General features: G+C 41.5%; 1 protein-coding gene across 3 annotated transcripts in view; it reads left to right on the top strand.

The window, feature by feature from the left end:
- Positions 1 to 14738, top strand: part of HMCN1 (hemicentin 1) — a 335176-nt gene that overhangs the window by 120404 nt on the left and 200034 nt on the right. For all 3 annotated transcript variants that reach the window (XM_065554460.1, XM_065554461.1, XM_065554459.1), the window contains exons 10-11: positions 4820 to 4941; positions 8605 to 8880. In XM_065554460.1, the coding sequence (XP_065410532.1) occupies positions 4820 to 4941; positions 8605 to 8880 (398 nt within the window). The remainder of the gene's footprint in view (positions 1 to 4819; positions 4942 to 8604; positions 8881 to 14738) is intronic.

Genomic DNA, 14738 nt, shown 5'->3' with positions numbered 1-14738 from the left:
TTCTCTATAGAACAATCCAGGAACAATGAAATAGTAATCAAACAAACAAAAAAACAATACCCCCAAGTCTAAGAAAATATTTCCTGGAAAAGTTAACCACGATCCCCTCTTTTAAAACACCAAACCTTTCAGAAGAAGAATGAAGACCACATTCTATAGCAACTATACCTGATAACAGAGCAAATAAATTCTGAAACCCTCCTGTAAATTCTTGGCAGAGTAAAATTCTGCAGCCCCATTTTTTATGAGGTGCTATTTACATTTAGACATTCTAGGCACATACTTCTCCTGCTCTGTAATTCTCTTCATACTTTAATGATCAAATATCATATTTTACTTATTTTTTTCATAATTGGTACCAAGCTGCATTTTTAGTGATCATGTTACTTATCTGTAGAATGGAGCTCAATATTACATTGACTTAACAAAATATTCTTCAAGACAAATGCTACTGAGCAAGATGCACAGCACTGGTGCCAATTGGGGGTGCTGGGTGAGGACAGATGCCCTTCCCAAGTTTTATGCACTTGCTCAAAGTTCCCTAGACCTCAGAACTGGGAGAGCCATTTCCTGACAACTTTAAGCAGTGGTCCTATACTAAATCAGGACAGCTGCTACTAGAGCAGTCTAGAGGCATGCTTACAATGCCACTGAAATTATCTCTAGCCACCCCTCTGTACAGATAGAGGGGCAGCCGGGACAAATTTCAGTGGGTGGTGTTGCAATCTGGTACACAGGGTCACAATACCACTAAAATTTGGTGGAGGTGCATCCACGCCAAGTCGTGCTGTGACCCGGTCCACTGGGAATCTGTTCCTGTATGGTGGAGCGCAGGGGAGTCTACCAAGAACTGAGATCCTGGCAACACTGCTCATGCACTGTGTGGGTAAAAGAGAGGGGATTCTCCTTCCCTGAGGGAGACCTGGGGTCCCTGTGGGGGGGGGGGGGGAGGAGGATGAGTAGGGGCTCCCCCATGAAATATCTGAATTGATGCCACTAATGCACAATTTAATTAGTTATTTTGGCTGCTATTTGGTGTGATTTACTAGTACACCTCTACCCCGATATAACGCGACCCGATATAACACGAATTCGGATATACGGTAAAGCAGCGCTCCGGGGGGGCGGGGCTGCACACTCCAGTGGATCAAAACAAGTTTGATATAATGCGATTTCACCTATAACATGGTAAGATTTTTTGGCTCCCAAGGACAGTGTTATATCAAGGTAGAGGTGTACTGAAGTTCCGTACTGAACTGGTCCATCTTCAGTTATTTATGAATAACTGTATAATTGGGTTGTATTATTGCATTTCATCTGATGAGTTTTATTTTATACTTTGATGATGACCAAACTACATCAGTTTATTATATGCTTGGTTCATATATTTGTATATTTTATTGATCATGAGAGTTGTGTATTCTGGCTGTGGTATCACATTAGGATTAATATGAGTTAAAAGCATTTACAGTGGACATGCTTAAAAATAGTTAATTCTAGTTCTAGATATGTTAGTGGCTCTAGTGTTATGCCCCATTTTAAGTGTCGGGAATATTGCTGGAATCAGAAATATCTCTAAAACTGCAACAAATTTTTCAGTGTGCCCACTGTATAGTGTTGTGGTCCAGTCAAAAGATCTTGCTATGACCCTATTGGCAAGTCACTTACTCCTTGGTGTATCAGTTTCCCATTTGTAAAAGTAGCACTAATAAGGCTTACTCATCTTTGTGACACACATTGAGATATATGGTTTTCTACATAGGAAATATGAAGTATCATTACCGTAACTATTATTTTAGCTGAAGGAGAATAGAGTGGTGAGGGACTCAGAGTAACTGTGCGTTTAAAAGTCTGATGTTTTGTCCAAGTGACTCCTGGTTTGAAAAGACGCAGGGGAAGACTTTCAAAGGCACAAATGGCAATTAGGCACCTCATTTCAATTGAAAGTCAATGGGAGTTTGGTGCCTCACTGCCATTTGTGCCTTTGAAAATCCCCCCTGTGTTTGTTGTGTAGGAGAGAAATGTTAAATGGGATCACCAAAGAATATGAAAACTGAAAATGAAATATTCAGTTTTGGCAGCAAAGAATGCAGCCCTGAGCCCATTTAGTAAAAGCTATGCACTGTAAAGCCACTGATGTTCGTGGTTCAGTTAGCTAAGTCTGTATCCTAGTCAGCCAAACACACAGAATACATTCCTGAATGGATGCAAGAGCCTATTAGCCCACATTCTTTCACAAGGACCCACTACTACCTGAGTACAGTGGGGTTGCTGGCTAGCTCAACTAGATAATTGTACCACCCAAAGTGGTGTAGCCAGATAGATTGTGGTGTGGCCAAGGACTGCCTTGATGTCTGCTAGCATCTGGAGACAGGTACAGTATGTACAGCAGGTACAAGGAACACTGTGCAGTGTGCTTCCCTTCTGCCCCTGAGGCATTCTGTCCATATTCGCTCTGTACAGGCAGATTGGGGTGCCACATCTACCTACCCTGAGGTGTTCATTTCCACCCCACCTGAGAGCAAGGATGGTACTCAGCCATCAGCATTTGCAGCTTGACCAATGAAGTGGGCTAGTATTTCCTTGACTGACAAAATAAGCATCTTGATCCACAAGTTGCATGTATTTCTTTTTAAATTGAATAAGTAAAATGTGCAGTAAAATAAATTAAAACAATCTGAGCAAAGACAGGGCCTGATGTTGAAAGGTGCTGAGCACCAAGAACTGACATGGAAGTTGCAGGGAGTTGGCCAAATTATATTGCAAGCACATATTATGCTTTTTTGCCAGTTTAAGTTTTTTAAATAAACAGGCATTGTGATAGGGTAACTTAATGTGTAGAAGATAAAGTTGGAAACAGAAAAGGAACAAGATTGTTAAAAATGCAGTTATGTATATATTCCTTGAAGAGCAATTCTACTTTATATTTGGGAGAAGCATGCAGATCTCTTAAGTCAGGGGTTGGCAACCTTTGAGAAGTGGTGTGCCGAGTCTTCATTTATTCACTCTAATTTAAGGTTTTGCATGCCAGTAATACATTTTAATGTTTTTAGAAAGTCTCTTTCTATAAGTCTATAATATATAACTAAACTATTGTTGTATGTAAAGTAAATAAGGTTTTTAAAATTTTTAAAAAGCTTCATTTAAAATTAAATTAAAATGCAGAGCCCCCCGGACCGGTGGCCAAGACCCGGGCAGTATGAGTGCCACTGAAAATCAGCTCATGTGCCGCCTTTGGCACGCGTGCCATAGGTTGCCTACCCCTGTCTTAAGTAAATGTTCTTACCATCTCCTGGCTGCTAGTGGTAACTAGCATTTCCATTGCTGGCAGTGCACTGGTGAATGCCTTGGAACAACAGCTCTGATATGTGAGTTTGTAATGAGCATGGGGTCCGAGGGAATAAGCAGAAAGTCCAAGATTACACTGCAGTTGTTATCTGTGGCCTAACCTTTTGTGCAAACAGATTCTACTGCCTCACAATGCTGAAGCACTGAACTTTTTACTATAATACCAAATTAAATGTGGCCTTATTTCGTATCTAATCTTTTCTTCCTACTGTATCCCAAACCATTTTATGGAGTTAATCCAAGACTTTGGGCAGATAAAAAAGAGGGCAGGCAGTGGGAACACTAGTACACAGCTTTCCCACATTGTGGAAGGTGTTTTGCCAAAAGCATCATGCTCAGCCTCGTCTTCATCAGATATATTTACTTACTGTAGCAACAGATCATAGTCAGCAATGGGATACAGAATTAGAAGGCCATTGTAATACTTGCACCATATAATGCCGTAAAAAATGTAGCTGCTGAATCTTAAGAAGACATCACAATTTCTTTAAGAAGCACACACAGTAACACTTTCCCCCCCTGTAGCATTATAAATGACAAAGGTACTATAAACCAGCAGATTTACTTGTGATATGTCCTATGGGCAAAAGCCAGGTATTTCAAGAGTGCTCATTTGATTATTTTACCCACATCTGACTGCAACTTCTACCAAACCCAACTCTCACAGACTTTACTTACTATTTTCTGTATCTTTCTGTATTTACACTTACTGCTCCATTTGCTTCCATGTGTGTGGCTAGTAAACTGACATGGAGAATGCTGAATTACTATATTTGTTCCTGGTCCTACTTCGGGGTCAAAGAGTCTTCTGCACACAGACTCACCATGCTATTCTCCTCATTCAAGGGATAGGGACAGATAGGGAAGTGCAGAGATTGCGCCATGTGTGTCTTACGGGCATAAGGTACTCCAAACCAAAGCATGGGGTGCAGAAAGTATGAGTGAGACTTCATCCCTCACTGCACTGGCCCTTGGAGCTGACCCACACAATTAGAAGGAACAAGTCTGCATCATTGTAAGGGATGGTGCATTCTGTGCATACTTTGCTGATAAATGATCAATATAACAGTATTTCATACTTTCGTCCATTTTAAAAAAATTCAAGGCTGATCCAAGAGTAGAAATAGCTGAGTGAGCGACAACAGTTTTGTATTTTACCATGTGACTACTTGTCAAGGTTTTTTTTTTTTCAAATGTCTCCATGGATGTATTGTGTAAGGAATCCATGCTTTTTAATACTCATAAAAGTCTAATCACTTCCCCCACCTTCTTATTTAAATCAGACCCTAAAAACTGCATGCAATATAATGCATAAACAAAAGGGATTTAAAAAGGGTCTGCTTTTTCCTCCGTATGTGAAATTTTCATTAGCCTTACAGAAAGTTACATGCCAATCAATAGGAAACTAGACCCTTTCATGCTCTCCTCTTCATCCCTTTCAAGCAGTTACAGTGGCTTTATAATTTTACAGAGAATCGTCTAGTGTGAACTGGGAAATTGCCAAGGTCTCCTTGTCTGATGAAGGATATTATGAATGCATTGCTATTAGCAGTGTGGGCACTGGACGTGCTCAGACATTTCTGGATGTGTCAGGTAAATGTTGTTTACTATTTCTGTATTAGATTACTAAATTGTAAAGTGCTGGCATACGGTCATTTTTACTTAACAGAAAATAGCAACATTGGGTGGCATAAATTATGGCAATCCAATACCAATAAAATGTTTTATGTTAATGTATGTTCTTTTGTTGCAATATAGCACGTTTCAAAACCTTAATGGAAGCATTTAGGCCCCAGTTTAAAGCATTTAAGCACATAAATAAATCCATCCGTATTAAGTAAAGTGCCATCGAATTCTTTCTAACACTCTTCCATGAAGTCAGTGGGATTTCAGCACATGTTTAAGTGCTTCCCTGAATAGATGTGAGCGGCTGAATTTCTTTTGGAGGCACTTGGAGGCAATTGCAGCCTGAGAGAATCCACCCATGTTTTTTTTGTCTGAAACCTTAGCAATTACACTCTTAACTCCCCGATTGTAGGCACAAATCAGATAGCTGTGAAATTACAAATATTTGCATCTACAATTAATTCTACTTTGGTTTTAAAGCAAGTTCCTAATGATTTATTGGAAATTTGGATTTTTTTTGTTTTTTATTAATTATTATTATTTTAATTCCTGTTAGGATTATCAAGAAATAATTAGATGAAATTAAGTAAAGGAAAAATTAGGTTGAATCTAGAAACATGCCTTCATAGTGAAATTCATTATATTGTGGAACATTGTCCCAAAGAAGTGGTTGAAGGCTCATTACTTGGGTCATTTAAAACGGCCAGACAAAAGCACTAGAAAATATATTGTAGGAAACAATTCCTGTTATGTATCATTCATATGGGTATTCTTGCAGAATAAAGATGCTATGTAAATGTGAATTATTATATTTGTTTTGAACTGTGCAGTTGGGATGATGTAAGGAAGACACTTTGAAATTCTTACACAAAAATATTTGAAACAAAATTATTTGAATTTTCTTACTCCCAGCAAAATAAACTTACTCTTTTCAAGTATTTTCAGTTTATCAAGTTGACAGACAGTATATCACAGATTGTTCATTTTTGTCAACTGCTGTAGGAAAGGTATTGGAACGATCTCAAAATTCTTCAACTTCAGAAAAAGCAAACATTTGCATTTGTTTTTTCCTGCTAGTATTAAATCTTAAATTGTCAAATAGCTTGTTAGTTTGTGCAGACATCTTAAATAAAGGGCCAACAAAGGCATGTGTACTGAGTGTGAGGAATTTGGTTCTGTGTTTGAATAAAACATTGGTAAATACAATGTATGTGTATATGAGATCAACAGGAGGTAGTGTGTTCTAGCGGATACAACACAGGACTGGCACTCTAAAGACCTGGGTTCCGTTCCTGTCTTTGCCTCTGGGTTGCTGAGCAAGTCCCTTCCCCTCTTTGTGTCTGTTTTCCCATCTGTAAAATGGGATAAAGATATTGACCTACTTGGTAAAATGCTTGGATATCTACAGATAAAAAGCATTAGATAAAAGCTATATATCCATGTCAAAAGGTGGAGTAACTTACCAAAGATATGACTGTGTGTGCAAGGTGCAGGAGCAAAACTCAGTCCTTAGTAAGCAACTCTGGCTTTCTTTCCCTCTCCCCTGGCTTGGGTGAGCTGTGATGGGGTGGTGGCTATAAGGATGACTGCTGCTGGGGAGCCCACGGGGACCATACTTGTGGGAAAGCAAGCCTCCAAACCCAGGTGCCCAGGGCTTTTGAAGAAATTCACCACTGTGCAGAGATCCAGCCCAAGGCCTGTGCACCTACTGTGAGATCTTAAATGAGCTGATTGGGTGTCCCTCAGCACTAGGGTGACCAGGTGTCTAGTTTTCAACCGGAACACCCGGGTATTCTTGCAGAATAAAGATGCTATGTAAATGTGAATTATTATATTTGTTTTGAACTGTGCAGTTGGGATGATGTAAGGAAGACACTTTGAAATTCTTACACAAAAATATTTGAAACAAAATTATTTGAATTTTCTTACTCCCAGCAAAATAAACTTACTCTTCTCAAGTATTTTGAACACCCGGTTGAAAAGGAACCATGGTGGTGCTGGTCAGCACTGCCGACCAGGCCGTTAAAAGTCCGGTCTGTGGTGCTGCCTGGCTAAGACAGGCTAGTCCTTTTCTGGGGGGTGGAGGTGCCTGCGGGTGAGAGCAACACACAATCCCGTCTGCACACCTCTGCCTAGGAGCCGGACCTGCTGCTGTCCGCTTCTGGGGCGCAGCGCGGTCTGCGATGCCAGGACAGGCAGGAAGCCTGTCTTAGCACCCCTGCTGCTCCGCTGACTGGGAGCCGCCGGAGATAAGCCTGTGCCCCAAACCCCTGCCCCAGCCCTGAGCCCACCCCCCGCAAACCCGGAGCCCCCTCCTGCACCCAAACCCCTCATCCTCGGCCCCATCCTAGAGCCCCCTCCCGCACCCCAACCGCCTGCCTCAACCCTAGCCCAGAGCCCCCTGCCACACCCTGCCCTGCTCATCCCCAGCCCCACCCCAGAGCCAGCACTCCCAGCCTAGAGCCCTCACCCTCTCCCACCCCCCAAACTCCTGCCTCAACCTGCAGCTGCCTCCTGCACTCCGAATCCCTCAGCCCCACCCCAGAGCCCGGACCCCCAGCCAGAGCCCGCACCCCCTCCCACACCCCAACCTCCTTCCCCTGCCCAGTGAAAGTGAGTGAAGGTGGGGGACAGCGAGCCACCAAGGAAGGGGGAATGCAGTGAGCAGGGGACTCGGGGGAGAGGTGGGAGAAGGGAGCCGGCCTCGGGGAAGAGATGGGGCTAGGGTGTTGGGTTTTGTGCGATTAGAAAGTTGGCAACCCTACTCAGCACAGGGATGAATTTTTCTCCATTAACAGAGAACTCCTGTTTGGTTATCTTTGCTTTGCTTATGGTAATCTGTTGACTTCAGTCCTATCTTGGTAAATTACTCCACCTTTTGACATTTGTGTCACACTCAGACTATTATCCTCTGCAGATATGTGTTTCTGTGTTTAAGAACAAACGCCACTGGGTTTAAACAAAAGAAGTGTGGGGCAAAACCCCAGTAAAGCTATATGAGTTTAAATTTCCTTTCCTGTTTGCATTTGTTGTCTCTTTTACTCAGGGATGACTCAACAAGGATCATTTGACCTAATTGGAAACCATTGTGTGTCTAAAATTCAATCCAGTTCAAAGTTACTGAGTTTGCATTCTGCTGAAGGGGAAGTCAGTGGTAAAAAGGAGCAGAGAGGGAAGTCAGAAAGAAAACAACAAAATATGGGGGGAATTGCAGCATAGACTGGGCAGTGATGTGAACAAAAAGATTAAAATCCATTAAAACCCAAGTTGAGACTAACATTTGAAGAACACAATGATAATATAAGAGCTGTTTAGTGGCACTGGAAAAAGCCCACATGTACAGTATTGTTGTCTTCAGGGTAGCTCTTCAGTAATCTCTTTTTCACACAGCAGCCTGTACAAATCTAGGACCTGATCCAGATCTCATTGAAAGGCTCCCTTTGGTTCAGTGGGCCTTGGATCAGACCCCAGTGTGCTGGCTTCAGTGCTGTGAAATGAAACTAAGTATGAAATAACCCAATGGTATGCCTTTTTACTTCTACTACTGCTGTCTTATCATGGTTACTTACAAAGTACCTACAAGTGAGCCTAATAGTTTCTGAATTCTCTCTCTTTATTCTTTCCATGTAGAGCCCCCACCTGTGGTTCAGGTTCCTAATAATGTCACCGTCACCCCTGGGGAGAGAGCCATATTGACCTGTCTAACCGTAAGCACAGTGCGTTACAATCTCACCTGGCAGAGAAATGGCAATGACTTGAGGCTTGTGGAGCCCTCCCGAATAAGGATGATGAGCAATTTGTCTTTAGAAATAAAATCTGTAAAGCTCACAGATGCTGGCGAGTACAGTTGCACTGCTTCCAATGAAGGTGGATCTACTGTGGCTTCTGTCTTCCTCACAGTACAAGGTAACAAAGAAGATGCATGTTAATCTTCTTTTGAAGCATATTTCTTTTCTTTTTCCGCCCCTCCCCCCTTTTTTTCTTCTCCTTGATACCAACTTTGCCCGTTTGAGCAATTTGGTAAAAGCCTGTGGAAACTGAGAGCAGAGCTTAAAAAAAACCCCAAAACAAAACAAAAACACAAAACCATGTGTTAATATTCTATTAAATTTCAGAGGTCTTCCATAAGGGCAATTGTTCAAGGCCATTGAGGGGAGAAAGAGAAGCATTCTTACAGCTCCCACCCCACCCCTTCATGGGATTTAGATTTTCTTCCTAATGTCTATAAACCAGTTGGGAGGCTTAACACAATTACTAAATGACTTCTGGCAGGTTATTACAATAAAGCTAAAGAGGTTGGATGCTGTCTCAGCAAAATATTTAGTTTCAAATCACTTATATATGAGGCTGATTATATCAAATAGATTGGAATTACATTTTGGCTGGTTCTGGTATTGCTAACTGTTTAAAACATGCCTGAGATAACCTCTCAGATGGTTTAGACAGGGTCAGTTCAGAGACTGACAGTTGTTTTCTTTTGAGTTTGATGAAAGATGCTTGGAATATCACTAGTAGGTAGTAAAACTAAACTGCAGCTGAATGTGGCTATCTGCAGTTTGCAGTGTTGTAACCGTGTTGGTCCCAGAATATTAGAGAGACAAAGTGGGTGGGTGAGGTGATATCTTGTTTTGGACCAACTTCTGTTGGTGAAAGAGTCAAGCTTTTGAGCTACCTGGAGAAGAGCTCTGCTTAGCTCAAAAGCTTGACTCTTTCACCAACAGAAGCTGGTCCAATTAAAAATATTGCCTCACCCACCTTGTGCCTCTGATTTCTGCAGTGGCATCCTCCTACTTTCTTCTGGAGTGCGTAATCCACTTCCACACTCTGAAATATATTGTGTATGGAAGCTGAAATGGAGTTATGTGGTGTCGTGTTCTATGATCAAATACATTTTAGAAATATTTTGAACCAAATAAAGTACCAAATGTATGGAGTTGCAGTGTTGATCCATGTCAATAAATTGCATCAAATACAGCACTCACTACTGGCTAATCTATGGAATAACACTCAGAGGGAATCTATTGGGAAGTAACCTTGTGCTTGCACATCTCTCTGGCCTGAATATTGGGCAGCAGAAGAATGAATCTGGCTATAAATAAAGGGATGAAAAAATGAATCTCATCATTAATAACATTGTAAAGAAGGAATTTGTGGCCACGTCAACATAGTGGGCTGAATACATGCTTGGTGAAGTCTTGTGGAGTTATACCAAGGATGAATTTAGCTCCTTAATTCATATAAAGCACACTGTTATAGAGCTACATCTAACATGAAGAAATTTACTACATTTTGGATCATGAAAGAATTAGTTTCACTTTTTTCTTATGTTCTTTGCTGTAGAAAGGTGTCATTAACTCTAAAAATGAGTGGACAGAAGCTGTTCATGTTAGTTTATTATTTTAAACCTTTGTTTTGAAAGTTATAAGTTAAAATGGTAAGAATAGTAATGAAGAAATGCCAATTCTGATTTTTGCAAAAAGGGGCTATATGATCCTGTAAGTTAAATCTTAAACTGGAAGTATTCCCTCTTTTTTTGATGGGGTACATCCCATATTAATGGGAGCTTCTTGTATTAATGTACTAAGTGCCCAACCCTTACTCACGTTGAGTAATAGCTTACTCCACAAGCAGTCCTATTGAAAATCTTGGGGTTACTTGTGGAGTGATGTACAAAACAATCTACAGCCTCAGAAACAACCCTGACATCATAATCAAAAAGGCTGACAAAGGAGGTGCTGTCGTCATCATGAATAAATTGGAATATGACCAGGAGGCTGCTAGACAGCTCTCTAACACCACATTCTACAGGCCATTATCCTCTGATCCCACTGAGGATTACCTAAAGAAACTACACCATCTGCTAAAAAAACTCCCTGACAAAGCACAGGAACAAATCTGTACAGACACATGCCTAGAACCCCGACCAGGGGTATTCTATTTGCTACCCAAGATCCATAAACCTGGATATCCTGGACGCCCCATCATCTCAGTCATTGGCACCCTAACATCAGGCTTGTCTGGTTATGTAGACTCTCTCCTCAGACCCTACGCTACCAGCACTCCCAGCTATCTTCGAGACACCACTGACTTCCTGAGGAAACTACAATCCATCGGTGATCTTCCAGAAAACACCATCCTGGCCACTATGGACGTAGAAGCCCTGTACACCAATATTCCACACAAAGATGGACTACAAGCTATCAGGAACAGTATCCCTGATAATGTCACAGCTAACCTGGTGGCTGAACTTTGTGATTTTGTCCTCACCCACAACTATTTCACATTTGGGGACAATATATACCTTCAAGTCAGCGGCACTGCTATGGGTACCCGCATGGCCCCACAATATGCCAACATTTTTATGGCTGACTTAGAACAACGCTTCCTTAGCTCTCGTCCCCTACTCTACTTGCGCTACATTGATGACATCTTCATCATCTGGACCCATGGAAAAAAAGCCCTTGAGGAATTTCACCATGATTTCAATAATTTCCATCCCACCATCAACCTCAGCCTAGATCAATCCACACAAGCGGTCCATTTCCTGGACACTACTGTGCTAATAAGCGATGGTCACATAAATACCACCCTATACCGGAAACCTACTGACCGCTACACTTACCTACATGCCTCCAGCTTCCATCCAGAACACACCACACGATCCATTGTCTACAGCCAAGCTCTAAGATATAACCGCATTTGCTCCAATCCCTCGGATAGAGACAAGCACCTACAAGATCTCTATCAAGCATTCTTAAAACTACAATACCCACCTGCTGAAGTGAAAAAACAGATTGACAGAGCCAGACGAGTACCCAGAAGTCACCTCCTACAAGACAGGCCCAACAAAGAAAATAACAGAACACCACTAGCTGTCACCTTCAGCCCCCAACTAAAACCTCTCCAGCGCATCATCAGAGATCTACAACCTATCCTGAAAGATGATCCTTTACTCTCACAGATCTTGGGAGACAGACCTGTCCTCGCTTACAGACAACCCCCCAACCTAAAGCAAATACTCACCAGCAACCACACATCACTGAACAAAACCACTAACCCAGGAACCTATCCTTGTAACAAACCCCGATGCCAACTCTGACCACATATCTATTCAAGTGACATCATCATAGGACCTAATCACATCAGCCATACCATCAGGGGCTCGTTCACCTGCACATCTACCAATGTGATATATGCCATCATGTGCCAGCAATGCCCCTCTGCCATGTACATTGGCCAAACCGGACAGTCTCTACGCAAAAGAATTAATGGACAGAAATCTGACATCAGGAATCAAAATACTCAAAAACCAGTGGGAGAACACTTTAACCTGTCTGGTCATTCAGTGACAGACCTGCGGGTGGCTATATTACAACAGAAAAACTTCAAAAACAGACTCCAACGAGAGACTGCTGAACTAGAATTGATATGCAAACTAGACACAATCAACTCCGGTTTGAATAAGGACTGGGAATGGCTGAGCCATTACAAACATTGAATCTATCTCCCCTTGTAAGTATTCTCACACTTCTTATCAAACTGTCTGTACTGGGCTAGCTTGATTATCACTTCAAAAGTTTTTTTTCTCTTAATTAATTGGCCTCTCAGAGTTGGTAAGACAACTCCCACCTGTTTATGCTCTCTGTATGTGTGTATATATATCTCCTCAATATATGTTCCATTCTATATGCATCCGAAGAAGTGGGCTGTAGTCCACGAAAGCTTATGCTCTAATTAATTTGTTAGTCTCTAAGGTGCCACAAGTACTCCTGTTCTTCTTTTTGCGGATACAGACTAACAAGGCTGCTACTCTGAAACCTGTACAAAACAATGTGAATCAAGGTGTCAGAACTGAGCCTTAAAGAGCTAAATTCTAGTCCTACTGAAGTCAATCCTGCCATTTTCACTCACTGAATGGTAATTTTGCCTTAGTAAGGTGTCTAAGGACTTGTCTAGGATTTGCTGCTGTTGTTGATTTGGCCCAAAGACTGTTTTAAGGTAACTGCAGGGGTCAGGATTCCCTTACCCCTCCAACAGTCTGTTTTCTTGTTTTGTTTTGTTTCCTTCCTCTGAAGCATCAGAGATGGCCCATCTGGAGATGGGACACTGGACAGGGCCGAGCTGGTGCTCTAAGATGGTCATGAGAATTTTCTCTCTCATGTTCTTGGCTGGCTGGTTTTTGCTTACATGGTCAGGGTCTAACCAATTGCCATATGTGGGATTAGAAAGGAATTTCCCCCCAGGTCAAATTGGCAGGGACTTGGGGATTTTTCACCTTCCTCTACAACATGGGGCACACGTTGAGTGCTAGGATCATCTGGGTGTGTATCATTAATCAATTCCCAGCACTGCAGGGGCCTTGTCCTTTGGTGCATCCCAGTCCCTCTGATTATATGCCTGTGGCACACAATATTTTAATCTCCTGTGGGTTTTGACATTTTATCTAATTTGGGTTGTTGTGTTTGGTGTGCGGGTACCGAGGTGCTGTTGATGGTCTGTAATATACAGGCGGTCTGAGTAGATGATCCCTTTTGGCCTTAAGCTCTATCATTCTATGAGCTATCCACTATGAAAATGACTACATGGTCTGGGGGTCTACACAGCACTAACAGAACTTCCCAAAGTTCTGTCTCATACCAGATTGGGGTCTGATGTTGAAACTGGCGTGGATTGTTTTCTCTTCGGTTGCTTCAGAGCACTGACCAGGAGCCTGGAGAGTGTCTTCTGAGCATGTGACAGTGTGATGGTAAGGACTGTCCAGGAGCATGAAATGTTATTCAGTATATCTTTCTAGGATTATTTTTTCCACAAGGAGGAGAGAGAAATTCCATAATCATGTGATCTTTGCCTTTTTCCCCAGCTTTTCAGTCTTATAAACAAAATATTAACTTGATACATGCATGTATATTAGAGTAGATCCATATTTGAACACGTTGTCCTGATAGTTGTATAATATTACCAATGTTTCTCATATCTGGGATTCTCAAATCTTTCTGGCTTGGAAGCATAAATGAGTTATTTTTGTAACCAATGTCCTTTTTGCTGAAAACATTCATTTTTGGTAATCTTTGACTGTTGAATTTCATGTGTACCATTAAAATTCAAATCCTCAAAACATTACATATCGCCAAAATGTAATTTTATTGGCAAAATCTTGGTTTTGTAGATTTCCAGTTCTGAGTCCAGCTCTGAATATTCCAGCAATGAAATACTATCATAGAATTTGGACTTTGTTCTTTGGCTCTGCAACACAGCTGTATTGTGTGGGAAAACCTTTGTGGTTTGTGTTGTGTGTTGGTCAAGGATTAATAGAGAAGTTTAACTTTCAGCAGTTTCAGCATTTCATGCATGATTGTAGCAACAGATTAATAAGAAATGAAGTATGTTGTGCTTTCATCTCACAAAAATAGGGACTTGTTGAAGGTAAAGAAGCATTGGCTGCTGGTGGTTTAGCCTATTGATAAGCAGCATATAGGTCAGCTTTTTGTGTCGATGAGCTTATTTACATGAGTTGTCACATTCCAATAAGAACGAAAGCTACAAACTTTTTGTTATATATTCCAAGCATCACATGATAAATAATTAATTTGGTGTATTCATAGTGTAGTGCCCCCTTTCCACCCGGTTACATTCTTTAATGCCAATCTGCTTAAAGGTTTTGATGGACAGGTCTGGGTTCTTCTGGATCCCGCCACCCACTCAGCGGGGTGTATCTTCTGTATTTTTTCCTATGAATTTATTTGGCGGTGCCTCCACCCCCCTCA

This window comes from Chrysemys picta, chromosome 8 (assembly GCF_011386835.1).
Source record: "Chrysemys picta bellii isolate R12L10 chromosome 8, ASM1138683v2, whole genome shotgun sequence".
Lineage (NCBI taxonomy): Eukaryota > Metazoa > Chordata > Testudines > Emydidae > Chrysemys > Chrysemys picta.
Note: the sequence above shows the minus strand (reverse complement) of the source record. Positions and strands in the feature narration are given on the sequence as shown.